The 27,490-nt window shown below is 38.7% G+C and overlaps 1 protein-coding gene across 2 annotated transcripts in view; it reads left to right on the top strand.

Annotated features, from left to right (window-relative positions):
• Positions 1 to 2,503: 2,503 nt before the first annotated feature.
• Positions 2,504 to 27,490, top strand: part of LOC109239604 (midasin) — a 62,366-nt gene continuing 37,379 nt past the window's right edge. For both annotated transcript variants that reach the window (XM_019406190.1, XM_019406189.1), the window contains exons 1-17: positions 2,504 to 2,745; positions 2,868 to 3,211; positions 3,442 to 3,526; positions 11,878 to 12,134; positions 12,686 to 12,877; positions 13,117 to 13,277; positions 15,038 to 15,147; positions 15,226 to 15,345; positions 16,182 to 16,254; positions 17,057 to 17,179; positions 17,253 to 17,337; positions 17,411 to 17,501; positions 17,589 to 17,717; positions 17,798 to 17,854; positions 17,938 to 18,114; positions 18,203 to 18,328; positions 18,403 to 20,154. In XM_019406190.1, the coding sequence (XP_019261735.1) occupies positions 2,641 to 2,745; positions 2,868 to 3,211; positions 3,442 to 3,526; positions 11,878 to 12,134; positions 12,686 to 12,877; positions 13,117 to 13,277; positions 15,038 to 15,147; positions 15,226 to 15,345; positions 16,182 to 16,254; positions 17,057 to 17,179; positions 17,253 to 17,337; positions 17,411 to 17,501; positions 17,589 to 17,717; positions 17,798 to 17,854; positions 17,938 to 18,114; positions 18,203 to 18,328; positions 18,403 to 20,154 (3,987 nt within the window). In that variant the 5' untranslated portion in view covers positions 2,504 to 2,640. The remainder of the gene's footprint in view (positions 2,746 to 2,867; positions 3,212 to 3,441; positions 3,527 to 11,877; positions 12,135 to 12,685; positions 12,878 to 13,116; positions 13,278 to 15,037; positions 15,148 to 15,225; positions 15,346 to 16,181; positions 16,255 to 17,056; positions 17,180 to 17,252; positions 17,338 to 17,410; positions 17,502 to 17,588; positions 17,718 to 17,797; positions 17,855 to 17,937; positions 18,115 to 18,202; positions 18,329 to 18,402; positions 20,155 to 27,490) is intronic.

Genomic DNA, 27,490 nt, shown 5'->3' with positions numbered 1-27,490 from the left:
AACTGCTATTACATTTAGCCTAAAAAGGCCCTCATTCAGGTAACCTTTTCCTACATACACATCATTCTTATTTAGTACAACACTATTAGAAACAAAAATACATTTGAATCCATTCTTGACAAGAAGTGAGGTAGACACAAGATTCTTGCGAATTTCTGGAACATGGAGAACTTTGTTTAGAGTCACAATTTTTCCCGACGTCATCTTCAACGCAATCTTGCCAACTCCTTCAATTTTGGCTGTAGACGAATTTCCCATGAAAATTGTCTCGTCGAGTCCTGCGGGGACATAAGAAGAAAATAACTCCTTATTAGCACAAACTGGCGGGTGGCTCCAGAATCTATCCACCATTCTTTAGGATTTCCTACCAAGTTGCATTCAGACAACATGGCACACAAGTCCTCCATTTTGTCAACATTTTCAACCATGTTAGCTTGATTCTTCTTCTTCTTCTTTTGTACATCATTCTTTGGTGCACGACAGTCCACGGCCTTATGTCCAGATTTTCCCATGCAAAAACTGAAATTAAACATAGATGGAGCTTTTACGAGTAGATTTAAACAATGAGGGATATGAGGTTTTTTTAGAGACTCCAGTGGGGAATGGATTATAGGTTTTAGTAAAAAGACCAATGGCACCTCCCCACTATACATGGAACTTGAGGCATTATGCTACGAATTAAAACTAGCAGTAGCTTATAACTTGACGAACCTCCAAATTGAGGCGAATTCAACCTCTATACCATCATTAATCGAAACTACTAATTCTCCACCATATAACACACTTATTTTCAATTGCAGGTACTGGCTGAAGATGTTAGGGAATCCACCAATCCTACACAACTTCAATGAAGGCAACAAGATAGCACATGAACTAGCACAATATGGAGTTCGGCAAGCCAACGTCTACTATAGTCATATATATTCAGAAGTCCCGGACTACCTTAGAGATGCTGTGCAAGCTGACAAATAGGGTATTAGTACTACTAGGATCAACACTACTAATGTTGTTGTTTTAAATAATTTGGCTATGCTTGGAAACTCTTTAATGTCTTCTTTTTGTTGTAATAATATTTCTACTACCATGCCTACATCTGCTCCCAATGGGAGGACCAGGCCATATAACCCTACAACTTAATGGATAAATAAAGTTTCTTCGTTACAAAAAAAAAATGAGAAAGAAAAGGAAAACCAGCAAGGAGAAAAAAAGAAGAGTAGAAAAAGTAGAATGAAAAACAGGAGAAGAAAGGAAGAGCTTAAATAAAAAACTTCTTCCGTGCCCATCAAGGATCGAACCGAAGCATCAAACCCTTTGTTTTTGACCATGGGTGCCAACTGCATTGCATAGCAAATCTTGTCAAAATGTGTACAGGAAATACATTTAATCTATTAAGTAGGATGGGTTCACGTGCACCACTTTCCTCAGTAATTACTTGATCAGCATGTAATTGAGTCTAATTGGAGGGGGTGTAATTACACTCTCCAATTCTTAAGGGGAAGGTGAGAATTGGTGGTAATTACACTGCGTAATTACAATGTTGCATTTTAGTTTCTTTCCTTTTTGTTTTTACTTTAATTTATTTCTATTATTTAATTTTTTAATTTTATTTTTACTTTTTAATTTCTTTTGAAATTTTAAAATATGTTTTTCTTTGTACTTTATTTATCGTTTATTTCTCTATATTTACTTCTTGCGATTCCATGTAATTGCTTATATTTCATGTTATTTATTTATTTTCTTATTCTATTTTTTGAAACTATCCCTCCTACTATTAGAAATAACGGGTCATTAATAAACTTGGCATATAATGAGTGATGCACTTAAAGTAAAATTTCGTTGTTGAATGTGGTTATAAACTTACCATGTTTCCTAATCTTAAGTTGCAGTGAAACTTACTTATTATTATGTTGGAATTTGACATATGTTAAACTATTTTTATTTTTGAATTTTGAAATTGTGTTATATTCATTGTTCCAATTTACCTGTTTTAGTAGTATTGGCTCATATTGCATGTTGTTCATTTTTAGTTAGAATTGATAGATTAGTTTTGTCAAACATTTGAATAATGTTATGACACTATATTTATAAATATTAATTTATTTTATCAAACATGAATTCCATGGTGTTCTTACAAAACGTATATTTTTAGTTTTGTAAGTATCTAAACTAAATATTATTAATTTTAAAAATATACTATATAAATTATTTTTATAATATTAGTTATAAATATATGATTACTAATTAATGTATAATCTAATTGTGTAATTACACTTGTGCAACCAAATAATAAATTTGTAATTACACTGTACAAATAAACACGTCATAGTAATTACATCAATTACAATTACATGGTGCCTTTCCAAACGGACTTTTAAGTTAAACCCGCCTCTGTCTTTTCGTGTAATCAAGAAGGGTCCTTAATTCTTAACCGACCCAATTCGTAAACTTAGACCCAGCTGGCGACCCGCCGAAACATATAAATCAAAAGTAAAGCGGCAAAATAAGAATCCTTAAACCCTAAACCCTAGTTTCTGCCAAAGCTTTCCCCCTTCACTCTGCTCATTCACCTGTAGCTTTGTTTTAAGAAAGAGGCTATTTAAGTTTTGCCCCAACTTAATTTCAATTCAAAGATAACGAAAAATGTCATTTGATGGGAGTTTTCGGGTGGATTATGAGCTGCAGAGGTTCCTTTCTCGGTGCCCTGAGCTTGCTTCTATATCCCAATTCGATTACTTATTAAAGAAGGTACCCAAAATCTAACATAACCAATAAAATTTTAAATATATTTAAATCACGCTGTAGCATTTGTATTCAGCACCTTTTGTCTTGAGTATGACAAAATTTCCAACTTTTATTGTTTATAATAGGGTGATAAAGTTACAGAAGAAGAAGTGGTGAATGCTTTGGGACAACTTATGATACATCCAAAGTATACAATCCCTTTGGTCGGATGTTTTCGTCCGCTTGCTCGGAAAATTGTGGACAGAGCTATTTCCTTGCTTAGATTGGTGCCCAGTTTGAGGTGCAACGATGATGGTGACTTGATGGAGGTCGACCAAGCAGACGATTGTAGAGAAGTTGAAGGTTTAGATATTGAAGATACTATTCGTATTATTGATGTTTATGCTAAAAGAGGGAAGGGCTTGAACCTTCATGAACTAGCTTGTCTGGCATTTTGTAGAGCTCATGATTTGGTCCCTTCATTATTGAGGTAAAGTGTATTCTTCCATTTGGTCCCTGAATTTAATGAAGATTGTAATTTCTTGATCAAAGTTTCTGTTGCACAATGGTACCCAGTACCCACAGTGTTCGAGTGCTACCTTATATAAGAGTTTTTTGTTTAGCTGTGCTTCAGTGATGAAGGATAATATTGCATAAGTATGAAGTGCTTATGCATTTCTGTCTCATTTGTTAGAGTAACAAGTGTTTTCCTTGCCGCAGGTCTGTATTGGGTTATTTTGAGTTTGCTCCCCCTCCATTCGAAGGAATTAGACAGAGAAAATCAGTTATGGAGGCAGTTGTTCTGGTATTTTGTTCTTAATATCTAATTTTTGCTCCATAACTTTCTATGTAATTCTCATACTGAATTTGTGTTCCTGCTGTCTTGTCTTTGAGAGCTAATTCTTGACACCATACCTCTCTTCTGTTTAATTCTTACTGCTTGGTCGTGACATGCACAGAAAGTCAGAAACTGCAGATGTTAGATTGCTCCTGAGCATTAACGATATCAAGTGAATTCTAACTTTAAAGTGATCACCAACCTGTCTCTTGTCTTTCTTGATTGTACAAATTTCTGATATAAACCTAATTTGAACTGATAGAGGAGTGTGCCATGACCTCAACTACGCGTATCATTTGTTGTATCTGGGAATTCTAGAATTATATGAGTTGCTGTGTAATGGGTTAATAAAGACTTTAAATTTGGCTTGTGTATGATATAGGGCATGTGATAGTTGTGTCTGTAGCCTTGCTACGGCGGACAGTGTTACAAAAGAAACAGATAAATAAAGGAGGAAAAACTCCAATTTCCAACTAGAAGTGTGAGAATAATTCATAGGTGGGTGATCAATGCATAAAATAACACTTCCTCCATCCCTAGCGAAGTCCATAGTCTCTGGCCAACTTTGGACTCTAGCTTTTTCCATCCTGGGCTTGAACTGGTGCATGCCTAGCTCCCCTCTTGATTTTTGACGACTTGGCAGAGAAAAGGAATGCTAAGTCCTCCCTCTCCATGTGGAACACTATTCCTGCAGCTATCTGCTGGGTAATTTGGAATGAAAGGCACACTAGAATATTTGAAGGCAAGAATGACAATATACTTAAGCTCAAACAGTATTGTATATTCATGTTTAGTGTTGGTGCTGCATGGCTATGGCAAATGTGTTAAGAGCCTGAAGCCATCTTTTTTTTTTTTTTGATAATGATAACAAATTTTATAAGTGAGTAAAATATTTACAAGAGATTGTGTGAGCCACAATCAGACCCTAAAAGATCTGAGACTGCCTAGCCTATTCTGTTCGATTACATTTCTTCTAGCAAATCTAGTAAAGAATGTACGTCCTCCCTATAGCTCTCTTTGCACCAAAAATGAAATAACAAAAAACAGTTAAGCTTAATTTTCTGGTAAGAGCTAGGCCTATCTTCAAAAACTTTGGCATTCCTTTCCTTCCATATGACCCACCAGATGCAAGTAGGGATTACTTTCCACCATTTCTTCTGTTTAATATTTGCCCCTCTATTGTTCCAGCTACTGAGAAGAGATGCAGTGTTATTGGGCATTGACCAGGAGATTGCAGCCAAATTAAGATAAATATCAAAGTTGAGCAGTGACGGGGCAGTGTATAAAGAGATGGGACATTGATTCCCCATCTTTGCCGCATAGACTACACCTAGCATGTAGTTGAATTCCTCTCCTAATAAGATTATCCAGAGTTAGAACAGCTTCCCTTGCTACTAACCATGTGAAGCATAAGACTTTTGTGGGCGCCCTGACCCTCCAAATATTTGTTTCCATGGCCATCCTTGAGTAGGATTAGGAGTATTGTTGATGAAATGATAAGCAGATTTCACCGAAAAGGATCCAGATTTGTGACCCTTCCACATTAAAGCATCTTCCTCTTCTGTGAGACCTTGGAAGGCTTCTAAGGTCTCCCAGAAATCTGCCACACTTTGCAATCCCAGTCATTTAAGTTCCTTCTGAAAACAATGTTCCACTCATGTGTGGATTTTGCTTCTACTACTGAAATTCTTGGATTCGCAACAATGTTATATAAATCTGGAAACTGATCTTTCGGAGGAGTGTGCCCAAACCAAGTGACATCCAGAAGAGAACTCTTCTTCATTTCGAACCTTGATACTAGAATAATCAGCAATGAACCTTCTTTGTCCCATAATTATTTTCCAAACACCAACTCCATGTGGGGATGACACTGGTTTGGTACACCAAGGTCCTCCTTGACCATACTTCTCTTGCATCACCCTTCTCCATAAAGTTGTTTCCTCCAAATTATACCTCATTAACCATTTTGCAAGGAGACTGTTTTTGTGTGCTTTTAATGTTTCTGATACCTAAACCACCCTGCCTGCTTAGAACACTAAAGAGTATCCCATTTGACTAAGTGAATAGCCTTTTTTTCTCACTATTTCCTTGCCAGATAAAATTCCTTCTTAGGGAATCAATCTTTTTCCTCACCTTAGTTGATATTGGGAATAAGGACATCACATAGGAAGATAGTACATCTAAGACACCATTAACCAGATTCACCCTGCCACCAAGTGACAAGTATTGACTCTTCCATCTTGAAAGTCTTTTTTCACTCCTTTCAATAACCCTTTGCCAGATTTCTTGCGACTTGTTTTTGGAACCCACCTTGAACCCCTTGATCCAGCCATTTGACCTTGCAGTGTTGATCATATGATTCAGCCCTTCCATTGCCATCAGAAACAAGAAGGGGGATAGAGGATTCCCTTGCCTTAACCCCCTTTCTGAAGAGAAAAAACCTTGGGGTGAGCCATTAATCAAGATAGTTAATTTTACAGTGCTAAGATAGAAACGGATCCAGTTAATCCACTTAGTTCCAAAGCCCATATCAGACATTAATCTCAGAAGGAACTTCTAGTTGACATGGTCGTAGGCCTTCTCTAAATGCAGTTTGCATAGAACACCTGGAATTTTGCTTTGAGTCCAGAGTCAACTACCTCATTTGCAATCAGTGAAGCATCCATGATTTGTCTTCCTTTTATGAAGGCCATTAGTGAGCTTGTTAATTACAGTGTTTGGCCTCTAAGTTAAGACTTTGGCTATAATCTTGTAAACACTTCCAATCAAACTAATAGGCTTGAAGTCTTTAAGTTCTCTAGCCTTATTCTTCTTTGGAATGAGAGCCACATAGGATGCATTTAAACTCTTCTGAAAGTATTCATTAGAGCGAAAATTCTTTAGGGCCAACATGACATCTTCCTTGAATGTTGGCCAACATATCTAGAAAAAACGCATGGTGAAGCCATCAGGTCTTGGTGCTTTGTCTGAAGCACATGACTTGAGGCATTCCACCACTTCCTGTTCTTCAAACTCTCTTTGTAACCATATACTTTCCTCCTCTGTTAAAAAGTTCACCCTATCAAGATTGTAATTTGGCCTCCATATTTCAGGTTCAACATAAACTTCTGATAGAAATTTATGATTTCCTTCTTGATCTCTTCAGAGTTTGTGGTAGTTTGCCCTTGTACCTCCAGCTTATCTATGTGGTTATATCTCCTATGTGCATTAGCCATTTTGTGGAAGAGCTTCGTATTCTCGTCCCCTTGTTTCAGCCATAAGGTTCTAGACCTTTGTCTTCATGCTGTGTCTTCATACTTGGCTAACTCCTGAATCTCTAACATGAGGCCAGCCTTTTCCAATAATTCTCCTTTAGTGAGCCTTCTGGTTTCTTGAATTTGATAAAAAATTGAGATGTTACTGGGAACTGTCTTCTTTCTTTTCTCTAGACTGCCATACTCCTCCTTATTCCGCTCTTTTAGCTTAGTTTTGAGGAGCTTTAATTTGCTGGCTAGCACAAAATTTGGCCTGCCTACAATCGCAAAGGAGTTCCACCAAGTCTGCACTTTTAAGGGAAACTCTTCAACATCCAATTTTCAAACTTAAAATATGATTTGTTAACTTCCCATTCCCCACATTTCAAAAAGATTGGTGTATGCTCAGATATTACTTTTGGGAGAAGGCTCTGTCTGATAAAACTAAATTCCTCATCCCACTCCATGGAGCAGAGAAATCTGTCTATTCTAGAAGCACATTCAGAGTTGTCACCTTGGCTCCAGGTGAATTGGCCCCCCGGAACTGGAGGATCAATCGATTTCAGTTCTTCCACAGTCTGAAAAATCCGCCATTGCTCTACTGTATGAGCTCCTATTTTTCCTTTCATTTGCAAATGATTTCCTTTTTGCATTACATTCTTTGAAATGTTTTACAGCTTTTGCTTGTATTTATTTTTCAGCATTTTCTTGGCTCACTTCAATATACATTACCTTATTACCTTATAAAAAAATAAAATAATACTACCTCCATCCCATTTTATATGCCCTTGTTTGACTGGGTAACGAGTTTAAGATAGGAGAGACTTTTGGAACTTATGGTTTAAAACAAGTCAGAGATATTTGTGAGGGGTGGTGGTGCTATAATCTCATTAAAAGGTATAATGCCAGTTTTAAAATTAATTTTTTTTGATAAGTTAAATAATTTTATCAATTTTAAAGTTTAATTATTTTTAAATATTGAAAGGTGTTGTTCCTTTTAGACAAACCAAAAGTGAACAAATTTTTTGACAAAGGCAGTGGCTTTTCAGTATGGCAGTTTTTGAAGTAGGGAAATATTATTGTCTTCGTCGTGGTTTCAATGTCCTTTCCTAGAGTCCTTAGTTATTTATAATGATGCATTCGTACGAGACAACTGTCATTGTGGCTTGAATTTAAATGATAAGGACACATTCTTAATAGACAACAATCATTGTGACTTGAATTTAAAGGTACAATGTTGCTGGTTACTGAGACTTGGCTTGATTTCTTCTAGTGTTTTTTTCTTTTTTGCCTTAGTGTTACTTGAATTTGTTCTTTCTCTTATGGTGAGTATCTTAAATTTTTTATGAAGCAGGTGAGTGTTGCTCACTTGCTTAATTTCCTTTCTTGTTGCATTTAAGACAGTCAAGCTTCCAACCATATTCTTGATTACCTATTGTTGAGCCCCTATGTTATTTTCTTAATAAGGTAAATAATTTTATTAAAAATTGGGGGAAACCCCGTATACAAGCAGTATACAAATATAAGAGAACCTACACCAAAATCTGGTTCTCAACAAAAGAGATTCAATCCTCTATACAAATAGGGGCCTCATGAGTACACCAAAAAGAAACTAGAAACAATAGACTTTTGCAATATTTGCAGCCCCTATTCAAGAAATAGAATAGTTGATTACTAGATATTGCATATTGTATCCCCCGCCCCCTCCGAAGAGAGAAGACCAACGAATGTCAGATGCAAAGCCCTGCACCTCATTAAGATCGGCTTTTTGTAGCAAAATATTGATGCCATTAGTTTGATAAATAGAGAAATATTATGGTTGTAACTAGGATTTAATGGTGTTTGCTGGTATTCGGATCGTTTGTGCTGTTCGCTTTGAAACTGGTTGTTGAGTGTGAATGGTCACCTGGTCTTCTCTATGTACAAGACCAGTCAGTAGTTTGAGCTTGATCCAAGTGCAATCAGTTTTTTAAGATCAGAACTTTCGAGTTTGGGTTAAGTATCGAGGAACTCTAAGCAGAGTTTCAAGGATCTACATTTGTTTTATGACCCGTGAAAGGTAGTCCACGTGGTGAACGGTAGTTTGGCTATGAGTCGTTCTCTGTCTTGGTGAATGGTAGTCCATGTGGTTTCTTTGGTAGTTCGAGATGTATGAGACAAGGTGATCCACTATCACCTATGTTGTTCATTTTGGTGATGGAAGCACTGAGCAGGATGATGGATAGAGCTGTGACAGGGGGTTGTCTAAGGATTTTTTTCCTCTTCGATTAGTGGGCAAAACTCTATAAGGGTATCTTATCTTTTGTTTGCGGATGACACCTTAGTTTTTACTGATGCAGACAGTTCTCAGTTGTCTTTTTTGAGACAAGTGTTTGATATGGTTCGAGGCAGTGTCATGCCTAAAGATCAATTCAGAAAATGTGAAATTATCCCGGTCGGCGAGGTGGCAAACATACAGGAGCTAGCACAGGTGATGAATTGCGTGATTGGGGCCCTTCCTATTAGTTATTTAGGTCTCCCACTAGGAGCACCTAATAAGGACCAAGCAGTTTGGAATCCAGTTATTGAGAGGGTTGAAAAGAGGCTAGCAGGTTGGCAAAAGAGGTATTTGTCCACAGGAGAAAGGAAGTGTTAATTAAGAGCACTCTTTCAAGCATTCCTACTTGTTTCATGTCCTTGTTGCATGCCCCAGCTAATGTTGCATGCAAGTTAGAAAAGCGACTTTCTATGGGATGGTGTAAATGGGGAGAAAAAATTTCACTTGGTTAATTGGAAGATTGTTACTACACCGAAATGTTGGGGTGGGCTTGGGATTAAAGACCTAAGGTTCTTTAATAAGGCTCTGCTAGGAAAATAGCTATGGAGGTTTGGGTTAGAGATGGCGGACTATGGAGGAACATATTAAAGTAGCGGGATGATTTTAAGGAGAACATCACATTTAGAGTGGGGGATGGGAGGTGGATTAGTTTTTGGGAGCATAGATGGTGTGGGGACAACGCTCTGAGGATCGCTTTCCCGAACATGTACAATATTTCAAGCCAAAAGAAGTTGCCCATCCATCGATTGTGGAGTCTTCAAGGAGAAAAGTGCAATGAGATGTCAGGTTTAGAAGGAACTTGCAAGACGGGGAGGTGGAAGAATTTCAACACTTGCTAGAACTGCTTCATAACCAAAGAGTCTCACAAGATAGTCTTAATGCATGGAGATGGGGTGCCGGGGAAAGTGGTAGTTTTTCTGTTAGGTCCTACTATGAGAAGCTTCTTAAAAGGGAGGAGCCGGTCTTCCCACATAATTCGGTGTGGATTCCTAAAGTGCCGAGAAAGGTGCGTTTCTTCACTTGGCTAGCTACAAGAGGGGTGATATTGACGGCGGAGAATTTGAGAAAGAGGAAGATCACCTGTGTTAGCTGGTGCTTCATGTGCAAAGAGTCGGGAGAAGTTGTGAATCACCTTCTCTTACATTGCCGGATAACTTCCTATTTGTGGGGGGAATGTTTTAGATGGTTTGGTACTCTGTGGGTGATGTCGGGCACGGTAAAAGACACCATGTTTAGTTGGGCCTTCAGAAGACGGAGGAGAAGATGCAAGCCATGGAATGTTGCTCCATTGGCACTCATGTGGGTTGTGTGGACTGAGATGAATATGAGAGCTTTTGATGGTGTAGAAAAATATCTTGTCCTCTCGAGGAGTAGCCTCTTTTCCCTTATTTATTTTTGGTGCACCCATGATGTTCCTATTTGTACGGAAGGTTGGGTGTCATTCGTAGAGAACCATGCCTTATTGTAAGGTGTTCTACTTTCTGGGTATACATCTTGTATACGGGTTCGTCTGCCCTTTTTAATAGAAGTTATTACCTTATCAAAAAAGAAAAGAGTTGGCTGACTACTAGTAATTGTGTTGAAACATTGTCTTGATAATTTCTTTGGAGCACTCTTAGGGAAGCTATCAAGCTGTAGGCTTGATGTTTGCCAATCTTGGATTCATTGCAAGAGCTAGATGGTTAGGGGTGAGAGGAAGAGGGACAAATCTTTATATGTTTCCCCACTCGTGGATCATCTCGAATGAAGTTAGAATGCATCCTTTCAGAAGGATGCTGATTTTGGTTTTTGCCGGAGTATACAAGATTCCAAGTTGTATAGTGAACATGAAGGATGTCCATTGTGAAAACTTGGGTGGATAACTTCTATTACTCCCTGTGCCCTGGATTATGTCTCACTTCCACTTGAAGTTCAAATTATGGAATCTTGACTAATTTACCCTAACACACTTTGTCTTGTGGAACTAAAGCAGTAACAATTTGGTAGCACTTTTATCTTATTTTAGCTAGTGTGTTCGATCTTTTTGAGAACCGAGAAACCCTGGAGGTCCAGAGGCGCACAGTTCGAGATGGGAGGTGTGTGTTGGGGGGGGGGGGTAATGGTTCTGCAGTTTTAAAAAACGTACTGTATTTCTCTTGAAAATGGTAAAAAAAAATATTAACCAAAGTGATCTTTAAAAAAAAAATATTAACCAAAGTGATCTTAGGACTTATAAGTGGGATTCTTTTCGGTGGTTGTTATCATTGGAACCATCTACTTGAGAGAAGATGCATTTGATTTCTTTATTGTCCAATTAAATTTCAATCTTGCACTTTGAGTTTGTTTGTCTTAATATTCACTTTATGCTTAATATTTTTCTTGTCTCTGAAAGTTTTTGGGAACCCTTGCTGGTAATGAGATATATGTGTGGCAATACATGCTGAAACTTACCTATTGGGTGCTAATTATTATTGTGGCAATACAGAGCGTTTAAGATTTTGTAGATCTAGTCTAGGATGGCTGCTAGTTGTCTATTGGGCTTTACATTGTTTCCTCATTGTTCTGAGTTAGGGAGTTAAATCGAGTACCTTAATTATTATTGTAAGCTCATTCTCTTGTGCAAGTCTATGATGATAAGTTGCTGTTAGTCCTCGACAATGTGGTAATGATTTCTCCATTGAATTCAAAATTTGTTGTTTTCTTCTCTCCATTTTTGGGGATAAGTACGATTTTAACCCAATTTAGCATAGCAAATTTTATAAGCTGCTATCTAACTACTCTCTTATTAGGATGGAGCTCGTTTGCTGAATGTAGTACGAGTTTCATATCGTCTCCTTCTAGCAGACCCTGAAGATTTTGCCACGAGATGGAACTGGTCTTGCTTTTTCGACATTATAAGTCTGGGTAAAAATGAAGAGCCAAATAGAAGTGCGTTTGACTTAAGATGGTATGGGATAAAAATACTGTCGATAGTTTTCAAGTTAAATGACCAAGCTATAGCAAATTTCAGTCGCTGTTCTCAAGAAGCATATTGCTGTTCACTGAGGTAAGTTGTTGTCTTCTAATTCGTTGAGTTAATGTTACATTTTTTAAAGAGACAAGTGTATCAACTGCTTGATGTAAGTCACAGCAAATCCTTAGTTGGAAAAGTCTACTGGAATTGGAGCTATATATTTGATACCGGATGCTGCTAATTTCTTGGTTAATGCTCTAGCTCGTGGTAGGAATAATATTATGACTTCAGAGAGTGATTTTTTCCTTCTTTCTGGATTCATGATATTCTTCCATGCTGAGATTTTTTTGATAAGTAATCAATGATTTTATAAATGATTGCAGTAAGCCAGTGCGAGAAAATGTAACTACAGATTGTGCAAATCTAAAATTGCATCAAGATCCTGTATAATTACTAGGTTGCACCAAAAAGCTAGCAAAAAAATACATCTTTGTTTAAGGCTATGTAAATTTCTCCTTTGGCCTTCAAAAATTCTGTCATTTATGATACGAGTATATGCTATGCAGCATTTTATCTGATTATTCGTGGATCTGAATCTTCTTATACGTCTTCTCACGTTTGAATTGATGATTTCAAATCTGCAGCTGGAAAGAATATTGTCAGGATGGAGCACTGGAGAAAGCAGGCTGGTATCTTGAATCCTCACATGAAAATAATCGGGACTTAGCTGGTGGAAGCATGGGACTCAATCGATGTCATTCGTTACAATCTTCACCTTTTGATTCTTTAATTCTGTCCTCAACCATTCAGGAGAAAGGGGACAGGAAATTGACATGGTAAGAGCATTCCTAAATATAGCATCTCTGTTATAATTTGCTAGTAATGTGGCTGGATGCGCTTAAAAGTTGGCATTTACACTGGTACAATTGGGGGTAGTTGGGAAGTGGGTCGATTACAAAGTGGTGTCCTTGAGATCCTTTGTATCATAGACCTGTAACTTCCTGGATTTCTTTGTCCATGCTGCTTCTTTGTTCCCCTAAACAGCATTTAACTTTGATCTTTTAAAAATGTGCAGGGAATGTGGGAAACCTTTCATCCTGACTTCTGCTATGCAGAAGAGTTATGAGATGGTGTTCCTGGCTTTTAGTCAGAGGTGGCCTGTTCTTTTGTATGGCCCTGCCGGTGCAGGAAAAACTGCATTGATTTCAAAGTTAGCAGAACTTAATGGGGATCGGGGTATGTTGTTTGTTGCTCCATGTGAAATCAATCACCAATAGCATATGTATATCTTTTATGAGATGGAATTGTCTTTTGTTGCTTGGTTGTTGGCTGTGGATGTTTGGTTGAGCTCTTAAGGTTAATGTATCCCGACTTAAGGACCAAAGGGATGCAAACAAGTCAAAAAGTAGTCACGAACTTTAGAAAAGGTTAAAAGTAATTGTTGTTATTCATATCAGATGTTGACATCTATGGAAAAGGTCTAATAATTTCCTTTCCCTCGTTTATGTGGTTAATTTGAGTCTTCCAAAAGAATTAAATAAAAAGTGGTAGCATGCATTTGAATAATTAAGTTTAATATATTCCTTTAGTCCCCGTTTGTCACTTTGTTGAGGTTTAAATCTGATTCATTGAGATCTTAACCTTGTAAGTGCATTTCTTTCTTTTCCCTTACAATTACTTATTTTCTTTAAATAAATCTGATTCATTCCGAGCTTGTATGGGCCTTGAAATCATTAAGACTTTCAATTAAAGAATCATGTGAAGATGTGCTTTAACCACTTCTTTATCCACTACCACCACATAACCTCCACCTCCAGCCTTCTCCACACATCCCATGGACAACAGCCACCACTATTAATCACCTCCATTGCCCACCACTGCCAGCTGCCCTCAGCCCAAGTCAAGATCACCATCGAACTGTAACCACTAACCATAACCAGCCATCATCGCACAACCACCACCACCAACCCCGCTAATGCCAGACACCGCTAAACCACCAATCACCTGCATCACCGGCCACCTCCACCTCAACCGATCTGTTACCATCACCAGCCACCACCACCAATCAACTCTACAAAAGAATCTGAGCATCATGCAGAACCTTAAGGTGCTATTTTGAGTAGCCCAAGATCATCTAAATCCTTCGGAAACCCTTGTACAACCGATAAGAAACAAGTGGAGCATTCTCTAACACCCTTCCGTATGTGTAACACGGTTATGAGATTTACGCTTGGGTTTGATTTTTCTTTTGTTCAACGTTTTTTTTTGAAGTAGAGAGAGATGAGGTCAATAGGAGTGAGCCTGGATTAAAGAGATATAGTTAGGCTCATTAGGCTAATGAGCAGGGTTGGGAAAGCGAGCTCTTCAGCGCTTTAAGTGTGAAGCAAAGCGACACAGTGTCTGTTGCGCTTCAGAGTCCTGAAGCGAAGCGGCTTTTAGTGAAGCGCTCGGTGAGCTGGTTATATTTGTGTTCATAAATATCTCAGACTCCAAGTGAAGTCCAAGGCTTCAATACCCAGCAGGGAAAAATTTCTTGTTCTTAGATTTAGTAACAAACCCCTGAATAGTTTTCTTCATCTTGTCCTCTGCTTTCTCTTCTATGTTCATGGATCTTTGTTGTGGTCCACACTGCCGGTATGGCACAATTTGAAGAACAGAGTTGTTTACATATTCTTGAACAGCCATTGCAAAAGACTCGTTATTTCTTTCACAAGCTGAATGTGGTACCATCACTGGATATTCAAGTTTCATTGACGTTTCTAGATTTGGAATTGATTTAAAAAGGCATTGTCATAAATTTTGAAAATTTAAGTTGGATAGACATTTCATTCCCAAGTTTGAATATATACTTGTATCACATGCGAGTATGGTCATCTATTGCCATCCACTTTCATAAATAGCTAACAAATGCTTTTGCTTATGGTGCTTTGAATAAGATCTTGGTTCGTTCTGACTGTGTCTGCTTTTTTCTTGTTGGTAAATGTTCACAAACATAGTTTTATTCCTTCACATGGATGAGCAAGTTGATGGCAAGATGTTAGTTGGCACTTATGTCTGTACAGAGCAACCTGGTGAATTCAGATGGCAGCCTGGTTCACTTACCCAGGTTTCTTAGTCGTTTGAGAAATCAATTTATTTCATTATTCCTTCCTTGTCATAGAGTGAGGATTATTATGATATGCAGGCTGTTTCCAATGGATTCTGGGTTGTCTTTGAGGATGTTGATAAAGCACCTCCTGATGTTCAGTGCATCTTATTGCCTCTGTTAGAAGGCGCAACTTCGTTCTTCACTGGGCATGGAGAGGTATTATGGAATATTGTCTCTATCTGTTATGGAATATTGTCTCTATCTGTTCTAGAAGATCTCATGCTTATCCTTTGATGCTTTTGACTGCATTCTCTTTTGTCTGGATTTGCTAATTAGCTTGTTCAATTTTTTTTTTTTGTTTTTTGTTTTTGTTTTAATGGTTGTAATATCTTGACTCTCTCTGACTTTGTAATCCATTGAAAGCAAATTATGAAGGTAAGTGGTGGCCTACTGTTTCCATTGTGCGGTTTTGTGTAGCTCTTTAACTAGCTTCTTGGAAACATCTGTTTTATTTCAAGTTAATTAGCTGTTTGACTTTTTGTAGCATTATTCTTATGATGCGCATGTTTAAATCAATTTGATAGTGATATTGATTGAACACTTCAATGATTGAACTGTTCATTGTTCTGAAGCAAGGAGATAAGTCAAGATTCTATGCTTTAGTCTTTACACCTGAATGGAAGTGAAATTCTTTTTCTGATTCATTGGACAAGTTGTGATTTCCTAACTTGTGGCAACTATATCTTTCCCATATGGAATATATTCAGCAGTGCTTTAGCCATCATTATTCATATTCCATTTCCTGACAAATCTCAGAACAAAAAGATGTTAGAGGAAGGTGTGTGTATCTTGCCCATTTAGTTAGTTAAACAGATGATGTTGCTGTTTGCCACCGTGATTTGTTTTTCCGAAGGCTAGCCCCTTTTTTGGGTCTCCGTGCTGATTGGTCCTTGGATCCTAGCATTCACAAGTTGATTGGTGAAATGCGACACTGCTTCTTGTGCATATTATCCTGATGATGAAGGAAAACTAATACGTATTAACCACTGCAGGCAATCCGAGTCCATGAAGGTTTTCGGTTATTTTCCACGATGACAAGCACTAAGATAGATATATCTATGGAAGGTTGGCATTGCAACTTAGTATAAATTTTGGTTTTCTTGTCCATGTTCTATGTACCTAACTAAAAAAAATAACATTCTTAGTATACTTGTTTGATTTTTCCCTAGTTGCTAGTATTTTGGAGTCTGCTGTTAGTTCCCCCCCCCCCCTCCCCCCCCCCTTTTCCTTCTCTTTCCCTCAGTCTATTTGTGAAAATAGCACGCGCTCATGGTTTCCGATGCTTGGTAAGAAACAGATTCTGTATTTGGCTGTTTGCAGAAGTTCTTCTGTTGTTTTCTGATAATTGGTTGGTGAACTTCTTTTGCTGTTTGAGTGCTTCTCAAAAGTTCTGGTCGACTTTCTTCCTACATGTTTGCACTGTGATTAAATTTAAGTAGAAGTGGGTTTGGGACCTCAAAGTTCTCAAAGCTCTTCCCAAAATACCTTCAGTACTGTGTCAGTCACTTGTGTCTTTGGGTGGTCTGGTGTTCTCCAACAATTGTGAGTTCTTTCCAAATTGTTGGCTAGCATTCTCAGAGCGTGAGGAAAGCCATCTCCGAGTTTAAAACTGACAAGATTCTGGTATATGACAACTACAAGCTCTTGTCGTCAGGATTTGTCATTTTTTTAGTAGCTCCTATTAAAGGTGGATGTCTCTAATGACCGTTCGTAATGGTACCAATACTAATGTTTTGCTATTAATGTTATCGACGTCGATAAGACTTCCTTTTATTGCAACATGTATATCTTGTTATATATTTTACCCTTCTTTATTATTTTGGGTTCGTTTCCATCGTTAGCTGAAAGTGGCATCGTTCTTTAATAGGTAGGAGTTCTGTTAGTGCACTTTGGCGGAGAGTAATGATCGCACCTTCAAGTCATCAGGACTTGCTGAAGATTGTGAGCAAGTGGTATCCAGAATTGGAGTCTCTGGCCGCAGAACTTATTGGTACGATAGATCTAATGGTTCTTCATAGGTTTTCTACCTCTAGAATGTCTAATTCTGTTGGCACGTCTTGCAGGAACATTTGATAGAGTTAATGAGCTAGTAGGATCTCATTTTGGAACTGGTGCCTATTCAGGTTTTCATGGAAGGTTTACACTAAGGTAAGCTCAATCACGACCCGTCATTTGAATCTGTACAATATTGTCGGCTTTAACGATGTCTTGCCAATTGCAGAGATCTTCTCAAATGGTGCAAGAGAATTGCAGGTTTAGGTGTTCATTTTAGCGGGGATGGTCTATCAGCTTATGAAAACATTTATAAGGAGGTCTTACATGATAACTAACGCTCAGTTTGTCTTTTCCTTGCTAAATATTTCAGTTATGCTAAACAGGTGGATGATTTGACCTTGTAGGCTGTAGATATCTTTGCTTCCTTTTCAACTTCACGTGAAAAACGGTTGGCTATTGTGAAAGAGATAGCTAAGATGTGGTCAGCAGGACCTGTGGACACATTGTATCCCATTGATAGGCCTGTTATTCAGGTATCTGTTATTTTGTAATGTGATATTTTCATAGCTGACAATATAGCAGCTTCATTTTCTTATTTGCAACATCTCTGCAGGAACTGGCATCTGATTTACGTATCGGAAGGGTTGTACTTAAGCGTAACCACAGGGCTGTGAGTGAATGAACTCTGATCTTTTTTGGTAGAGCATGATATTTTCTTTTGTTCCTTTCTGAAGTTCTTTACCATTGTTGTAGACCTGGGAAGAGAAGAAGCATTTCGTTGAGATTCGGAATCTAATCCACGTGCTTGAGAGGATAGCGTGCTCTGTTAAGTATAATGAGCCAGTTCTTTTGGTGGGTGAGACTGGTACAGGGAAAACCACTCTTGTACAGAGTCTTGCTTCAAGACTTGGTCAAAAACTTACAGTCCTGGTATGTTTGGGAAATATCTGTGAACAAGAGGAATTAAATTTGCATTTAATAGCCTTCCATTTCATCAACAAATTATATTATGTTGCAGAATTTGAGTCAGCAAAGTGATATCACAGACTTGTTGGGTGGATTCAAACCAATGGATGCTCAGTTCATCTGTATACCCCTTTATAAGGAGTTTGAGAACCTTTTTACCATTACATTTTCGTCCAAGGTAAGTTTCTAGATTTTACCTTTTTAAATGTTGTTTCTTTCAGCTTTAATCAATATCACACACTATTGTTTCAGGAGAATGAAGTTTTTCTTGTACGTTTAAGGAAGTTTGTATCTGAAAAGAAATGGAAGATGTTATTAGGTGGATTTCAGAAAGGTGTCGGAAAGATAATTGAAATAGGAAGATCTGGGTCTGGTACAAAGCGGAAGAGACCTTTGGAGGATAAACTGATAAAGGCTTGGGAAGCCTTTTCCCTGAAACTAGATAAAGCGCGTATGCAGATTAGTGCTTCTGGTGGAATGATATTTTCTTTTGTAGAAGGAGCTTTTATTTCTGCACTTAAGAATGGTGAATGGATACTGCTTGATGAGGTGAACTTGGCTCCTCCGGAGACCTTGCAGCGAGTTATCGGTGTACTTGAAGAAGAAACTGGATCTTTGTGTTTGACTGAAAGGGGTGATGTTGATTATGTCAGTAGACACTCGAACTTCCGCTTATTTGCCTGCATGAATCCTGCAACTGATGCTGGGAAGAGAGACTTGCCCATTTCGTTGAGGAGCAGATTTACAGAATATTTTGTTGATGATTTGTTGGACGACAAAGACCTTTCTTTGTTTATTAGTCAGTTTATTGATGGGGATCATTCAAATAGAGAACTAGTCAATAAAATTGTACAGTTCTATAAAGCAGCCAAGAAGCAATCTGAAGAGAAGTTACAGGATGGTGCTAACCAGAAGCCCCAATATAGTTTAAGATCTCTTTACCGTGCACTAGAATACACAAAGAAAGCAAAGAGAACTTTTGGGCTTGCAAAAGCCCTTTATGATGGCTTTTGTATGTTTTTTCTGATTTCATTAGATGAACCAAGTGCTAAAATAATGAACCAATTGATTACTAAATATTTATTAGAGGGTAAAATACCTCCGCAGATCTCCTTTGATGCTTACTTGTTAGATAGAGGAAACTCAAGGTCTGATGATTTGGTGGAGAGCTATGTTTTGACTAAGAGTGTCAAGGAGCATATTAGAAACTTGGCGCGTGCCATATTTGTTGGAAGATACCCAGTTCTACTTCAGGGGCCAACATCTAGTGGAAAGACGAGCCTGGTCCAGTATCTTGCTGCTATAACTGGTCATGAGTTTGTGAGGATTAATAACCATGAACACACTGATCTGCAGGAGTACCTGGGTTCCTATGTTACTGATGCAAATGGGAAGCTTGTCTTCCATGAGGGTGCACTTGTTAAGGCGGTTCGCAATGGTCATTGGATAGTTCTAGATGAGCTCAACCTTGCCCCATCAGATGTGTTAGAGGCTTTGAACAGGTTGCTAGATGATAATAGAGAGCTTTTTGTCCCAGAGTTGTGTGAAACTGTTCGAGCACACCCAAACTTCATGTTGTTTGCCACTCAGAATCCACCTACCTTATATGGTGGTCGCAAAATGCTTTCACGAGCATTTCGCAACCGTTTCGTGGAGATCCATGTTGATGAAATTCCAGAAGATGAGTTGAGCACAATATTGACCAATAGGTGTGAAATCCCAGAAAGCTATGCTAGGAAAATGATTGCTGTCATGAAGGAACTACAATTGCATAGACAGAGTACTAAAATATTTGCTGGAAAACATGGTTTCATTACTCCACGTGATCTATTTCGGTGGGCTAACCGTCTCAGGGAATTTGGGAAGTCCTATGAAGACCTAGCTCTTGACGGTTATTATTTGATGGCTGAGAGACTCCGAAATAATGACGAGAAAAAAGTTGTCCAGGCAGTTGTCGAACAGCAGTTGCGGGTTAGACTAGCTGAGGATGATATGTACAAGCAGGTTTTCTCTCTTTTACCTCCCGCTACTTATGCTGCATTCTACGTAGTAATAGGTTTTTAACACTCATTGTTGTTATTGATGCCGGGGAGATTCTTTCATCACTAGAATTTTATGGAGTTACCAGGTTTACGTCCCTTGACTTCTAATGATATTGCAGAAAGTTCTCCTAATGAAATTATTTTTTGCTTGATACTGGTTTTTTAAATGTTGAAAGAGGAAGCCTGTTGATGCAGGTGCTGAGAGAGGGGGAGGGGGAGGAGACTATATTCTTTTAGGGGTCGTTTGGTTGGAAAGAAGTTATCCCAGGATTAATTATTCCGGGATTAGTTATCCCGGAATTAGTTATTCCACCTTTCCACGGGGATAAAAAAACACCACAATCCCGGGATAACTAATCCCGGGATTAATTATACCGCAGTTTTCTACCAACCAAACATGGGATAAACTCTTCTTAAATTTAGTCGTCGGATTAATTATTCCTTATCCCTCATACCAAACGAGCCTTTATTGATCAAGTAAATAGGATTTTATTTACAATGGCACAAATAGCACCCGTATAAAAGGAAACAAATAGCACCCGTATACAAGGAATACAACAACAACAACTACAAACCCAATGTAATCCCACAAGTGGGGTCTGAGGATGGTAGGATTTTATCTAACTGTATACAAGGAATATACCAAAGAAAGAAAACCTTACAAAATGATATGGTTTTCTACAAACAACACCCAATCTTCTATACCTGTTGGAAACTCATGGGTGCGCCAAAAGAAAATTAGGGATGAAAGGTTATTCCTCAAATAAAGGGCAGTCTGGTACACAAAGCATCCCGCGTTCACGCAGGGTCCGGGGAATGGCCGCAGCCCAAGGGGTGTAATGTAGGCAGCCTACCTTGATGCATAAGATGCTATTCTTCAAATGAACAAAATCCTTTTGTATTCCATCCAAAGCTCTCCTATTTCTTTCTCTCCGGGGAGAATATATTATTTTTTTCCTGAATTACTAGAGATACTTGATGCAATATCTTCCTGGTGATGTTCAAAACCTCATTATTATCATGAAAGGGTAAAACCTAAAAGATAGAATCTACTTGGGTGTGGGAGAAAGAGATAGAGGGGGAGCAGATAGGGATGCTAATTAGACAGCCTATGACGGGGCAGGTGTCACGACCCAAACCCCGCACTGGTCGTGATGGCGCCTCTCGTGAAGACGAGGCCAGCCAACTAACCCAACTCGTCTTTTAAAAAAAGTAATTTAAACATGAATGAACAGCCAAAATATGACTTAATAATATTAAATAGCGGAAATACAACCCAACACAGCCCAAACCGGGGTGTCACAAGTCACGAGCATCTATACGAGTGTAACTACATTTACCAAGTCTAGAAATACACTGAACAGGAATAATGAACAGCATAGAAAGAAAAGGTGCTGCGAACGCTGGCAGTCACCTCGCTAAACTCCTACAGCTCTGCCTCCAACAGCCAATACCCGCTACCGGGTGAATAAATACCTGCATCTGCACACGAGGTGCAGGGAGTAAAGTGAGTACTCCAAATCAGTGAGTAATAAGGGTAAATAACAACTGAGCAGTAAGAAACCACGTAAAGCGAACCGTCATGCTATATAGGAGCAGTGTAGAACTCTTTGAGAAAGCAGTGAAGCTGTGAAATCTTTAGAAATATCTTGGCTCAGTTTAAAACCTCTTTTGAAAATGACTTTTTCGGCGGTTACGCAAATGAATGCAAAAACGAATAGTGCAGATAAGCACAGAATTTCCGCCCCTCGGGCACAACACTCAGTTATCAGATAATGCCAGAATATCAGGTAAATACTGCAAGAAGTACATAAACAACAGATAATGACAGACAAATGAAGTAAAGTAAACACACCGAACAGTACTAGTACCGCTGCGGCGTGCAGCCCGATCTGTTTATCGTCGACGGCGCTTACTGGGGGTGTGCAGACTCAGGGAGGGGCCCCTTACGGCCCAAGCGCAATATCAAGCCATCTCGTGGCATCAATCTAGTCCCTCGGCCTCATATCAATATCAGTATAACACTGCTGCGGCGTGCAACCCGATCCATAAGTATCCTCACAAAACAGGCCCTCGGCCTTACTCAGTCAACAAAAATCACATAAGCCACTCGGGCAACAATAAAGCATGATGCTCAGCCCAAAATATTTTATGGAAATATCATTTCGAGTGTTTAAGGCATAATAACTTGGCTGAGTTTTAAAACAGTGGAAAATACATGACTGAGTTCAAATATATAATTAAATCAGTGAGGAATTATCAACAACAATCCCAGAAGGGTTCAAATAGTTGGCACGAAGCCCAAATATGGCGATCAGCCCAAATTATGATGATAACAAGTAGTTTCAGTCAAATACGCAGTAAATTCATCAATCGGGATGGACCAAGTCACAATCCCCAACGGTGCTCTACCCCACGCTCGCTAGCCGGCGTGCAGTCACCTCAATACAGCACTATGATGTGCAAATCCGGGGTTTCAAACCCTTAGAATATCATTTACAATCATTACTCACCTCGAACCGGTGAAATCTCCAGCTCGCGACGCCTTTGCTCCTCAAATCGGCCTCCACGCGTGTAGAATCTATCCAAAATCAGAGTGAATACATCACAATATGTTAAGGGAACAAAGCCCAAGCGAAAACAATCAGTAACGGGCACAAATCCCGAAATTAGCAAAACCCGAGCCCCAGGCCCACTTCTCGAAACTCATAAATTCTTACACCAACGGGTTCCTTATCTCGCCACGAGTCTATTCATATAAAGAACACCAAAATCGGGGTCCAAATGACCCCTCAAATCCCAATTTTTACTCTCTTAAGTTCAAGCCCTAAATCACCATTTTTGTCCATTATTTTCTTAAGTTTTCAGCCCTAATACATGTAATAATACCATAGGATTGTGTTTTAAGTCCAAGAATCCTGACCTTATCGAAGCTCCTTGAAATCCCTCTTCAAAATCGCCCACAATTCTCCAAGTCCGAAGTTAGAAATGAGAAACCCTCAAAAATTTGCGAAGAAGACCAATTAAATATTCTGCCCAGGCAAAACCGCACCTGCGGTCAAAAGTCGCTTCTGCGGCTTCCGCTTCTGCGGCCAAAGTTCCGCTTCTGCGGAAATCACTACTCCAGGGATCGCTTCTGCGACTAAAATTCCGCATCTGTGCCTTTGCAGATGCGGCTCCTCGTCCGCTTCTGCGGAAACAGCTTCGAGCCCAAAACTCGCATCTGCGGCTCGCCTTTCGCACCTGCGACTCCGCTTCTGCGGCTTCCTCCTCGCTCCTGCGATACCGCTTCTGCGGTCCCAATTCCGCAGAAGCGAAAATACCAGAAGCAGCAGCAAATTTCCAATTTCACAAGTCCAAAACTTCCCGTTAACCATCCGAAATCACCCCGAGGCCCCCGGGACCTCAACCAAAAACACCAACACCTCCTATAACATCATTCAAACTTGTTCCAATCATTAAAACGCCTCAAACAACACCAAAACTATCAAATTACATCGAATTCAAGCCTAAGTTCTTCTAAAACTTCCAAAACACGCATTCGATCAAAAACCCGACCAAACGACGTCCGAATGACCTGAAATTGTGCACACACATCACAAATGACATAAGGAAGCTACAACAACTCTCGGAATTCCATTCCGACCCTCGGATCAAAATCTCACCTATCAACCGGAAATCGCCAAAATACTAGCTTCGCCAATTCAAGCCTAATTCTACACCGGACTTCCAAAACCAATTCCGATCACACTCCTAAGTCATAAATCATCCAACGAAGCTAACCAAATCATAAAAATTCCAATCCGAGCTCATATACAAATAAGTCAACTCTTGGTCAAACCTTCCAAATTCAAAGCTTTCAACTGAGACTGTTTCTTTCAAATTCATTCCAAATTTTCCTGAAAACCAAAACCAATGATCTACATTAGTCATAATATATAACACGGGGCAAGTCATGCCCGAGAACTGGCGATCAAAGCGCAAAAGCTCAAAACGACCGGTCGGGTCGTTACAGTAGGGGATTAAGACCGAGTAAAGAAATGGTATTAGGTTAGATGGAAATTGGTGTGGCATCATTGCCGGGTTATCTTGTGGTGATCAAATTTTATTTGTGGAGGCAGTTGACAACCTTAGAAGGGTAGAAACTGTTGTCAGAGAGGAGCTATTGCATTAAGCGCACATGAGTCTGTTATTATTTTAGTTGGCATTTGAGAACTTCGTGTTCTTGTTTTTTTTTCTGAATCAACAACTAAGACCAGATCAAAAGGAACCTTTCTGAATATAAATGTTACCTTTCTTAAAAAAAGGAACTTTCTGAAGTTGGCATGTAGCCGAATTATCGGATCTGAGTTACTTATTAGATTGATGTCATATTCTTTTGATTGTCTTGTGTCACTTGTTTCATATCAAACACATGTCATGGTGACCTTTCCCTCTTTTCTTGGGGATAAAGTAATTACTTAAGGAAGTTGTGAGAAAAGACACCCGTAAACAATAAGTATATATATATATATATATATATATTTTTTTTTTTTTGGATAAGGTGAAGGTTCCATTAAAGGAGTACCAAGAAGGTACCCAAAAAATTACAAGTTACCGCATAGCTGCATCTGTTACCTTCCCAAAACACCTATAAAATCCATAAACTGATCTAAGTTTTCAACTACATTTGTTTTACACCAGAAATACAAGTTTTGAAGGCAACTATTTTTTGCAAAAGCTAGGTGATTTCTTTGGTTCTCAAAACATATCTTATTCCTTTCCAACCAAATGGTCCAAAAGATGCAGAGGGGTATAGTCTTCCAGATTTTCTTCAGATCTTTCCTGACTTTCTTGTATTGCCAACATAGCAGTAGGTCTTTCACATTCCTTGGCATCACCCAATGAACTCCACTCATGTTCAGAAAAAGATTCCAAATTTGTTGTATTTGGCTACAATGCAAAAAAAAGATGTTCCATCGATTCTTGGGACCTTCCACAAAAAAAACATCTGCTGCACAAAGGTATTCCTCTTCTCTGTAACATTTCTTGAGTTAAGCATGCCCGCCTAGCTACAATCCATCCGAAACAAGCAACTTTAATAAACAATATGTATATCAAAGGCTAAATACCTAGGTCCCCCCTTAAACTTGGTACCATTTGTAAATTAAGACACTTCAACTTTCAGAGCAACCATATAGTCACTTTAACTCGGCCAAAGTGTCTCTCTTAAATACAAGTGTCTAATGTGGCAAACTGCATGTTTCAGAAACAGTTTTGAGCGCATGAGTCCTTTTGTACCCTTTTTCATTTTATATTTGAAAAAAGACCCTTAAATCTATAGTGATCTCCTCCCACCTCCCGCTAGCATGCGACCAAAAATAATGGCCGCTCCAATCTAACAATGACCCTATGGTCACATCTCTCACCCTTTCAAAATTGAAATTATCCACTCAAAATTCATTTGAACACCCCCCCCCCCCCCCCCAAATTTACATTTTCCTCTCCCCTATCAAAAACCAAAACTACTTCAAATTTTAGATTGGCAGATCAACAAAAACCTCGAAAATATCTAATTTTAATCTTAAAAACGAAAACCTAGATGATGGAAATCCAAACGCTTTCATCTCAGCTAAAATTTTTTCCTTATTTAGTTAGGAATAAGAAGTCAAGCTCAATCGAAGCCAACTTTAAAATTTTTCCGGCTGCTAACGTCATTTTTTTGATGATGGCAAACTTTGTTACTGGGTTAGACTCTAACTGACAGTTTTAAAATCGTTGGTTAAATTCGCTATTAATTAAATCAAGAACAGAGTTCAAAAACTAAAAATAACATTAATTTTTGTCCTTACAGACAAAGGATGGATTAGAGTGAGAACTAAATTTAAATATGGAATAAGCAAAATAGGGATATGACTATTGAGGACTAGGGTTGGGAAGAGATAATATCCGGCACTGGAGAAGAAGAAGGGACGGTACAAGGTTGGGAAGAAAGGGAGGAGACAATCCGGGGGTGGGGAGCAGGGTTTTGTTTTTTTCTTTTTTATTTATTTCTTATTGTATTTTTAGGTTTTTTAGTTACTTGTAAAAGACGTGTCGTTTAGTAGCTGGTTCACTTGACATGGCAATAGGAAGTGTGCTTTGCGCTCCTAGCTTTATGGACACTTGTGTTTAAGCGGCACACTTTGGCTGAGTTAAATTGTCTATCTGGTCACTAGGAAAGTAAAATATCTAACTTACAAATCATGTCAAGTTTAAGTGGGTATTTGGCCTATATCAAAACGTAAAGGTTGCCTACATAAATACAAGGGGGAATCGAGCTAATCTCTACAAAAGGCACACGCTCATCATCTATACAAGCGGGAATCAAGTTAATCTAAATAAATGTCACCTCATAATCTGTTTTGTGTTCCACCATTTCGGATGGCCTTCTATTTCTTTCTGTCCACAATACCACATAACCGCCATGATGGAGGCTACATCCCAAGCCTCCTATTCCTAAATGCCTTGTCCGTGATTTCCTTACTTTTGATACTCTCTCTGACCCAATTTATGTGATGCACTTCGACTAGGCACGGAGTTTAAGGAAAAAAGGATGACTTTTGAAATTTATGGTCTAAAATTAACCATAGATATTTGTGGCTATAAATCATCTCATTAAAGGTAAGTGGGTAGCTTGAAGCTAAATTGTTTCATTTCCAAATATAAAATTCTTTACGGGGCAGACTAAATGGGAAAGTGCATCACGTAAATTGGGACAAAGGAAGAATTAGTTATTGTACTTTGAATAAACTTAGAACATTCCACCAAAGCTGGCTGGTCTGCAGTGCATTATTAAATGGTTCACATCTTCATGTAAGCATTTGCACATGAAGCACGAAGTAACTTGCTAGTTTGCCTTCTCAAATTTTCCTTTTTATTATTTCTCATCTTGTCTAAGATGATCTTAATTGGAGCAACATGATCATTGGCGAAATGGTCATGCCAGCAAACACTTGTGATCTGCTGAAGTGTTGGAATTATAATGGGGGTATAGTGAGACAGAAGAAATGGTGGAGATTGGTTCCTGCTTGCATAGTTGGTGCTGTTGTAGTAGTATTACTTCTTGCCACTATCAATGTGAATATTAAAACCTACCTTGTAGATCGTAGTATCAGCACTGGTGCATACGGAATGTTCTCCTCCTTATTAACCTTGTATAGGACTTCATGGAGAAGATGCTTCTCTCCTTCACCTTCCATCTCAAGGAGTGCTGTTCTGATAGGATAATATTCCGTCTGTAGAGCAGAGTGCTCCATTAGATAATTCCTCCATCCCCC

This window comes from Nicotiana attenuata, unplaced genomic scaffold (assembly GCF_001879085.1).
Source record: "Nicotiana attenuata strain UT unplaced genomic scaffold, NIATTr2, whole genome shotgun sequence".
NCBI lineage: Eukaryota > Viridiplantae > Streptophyta > Magnoliopsida > Solanales > Solanaceae > Nicotiana > Nicotiana attenuata.
Note: the sequence above shows the minus strand (reverse complement) of the source record. Positions and strands in the feature narration are given on the sequence as shown.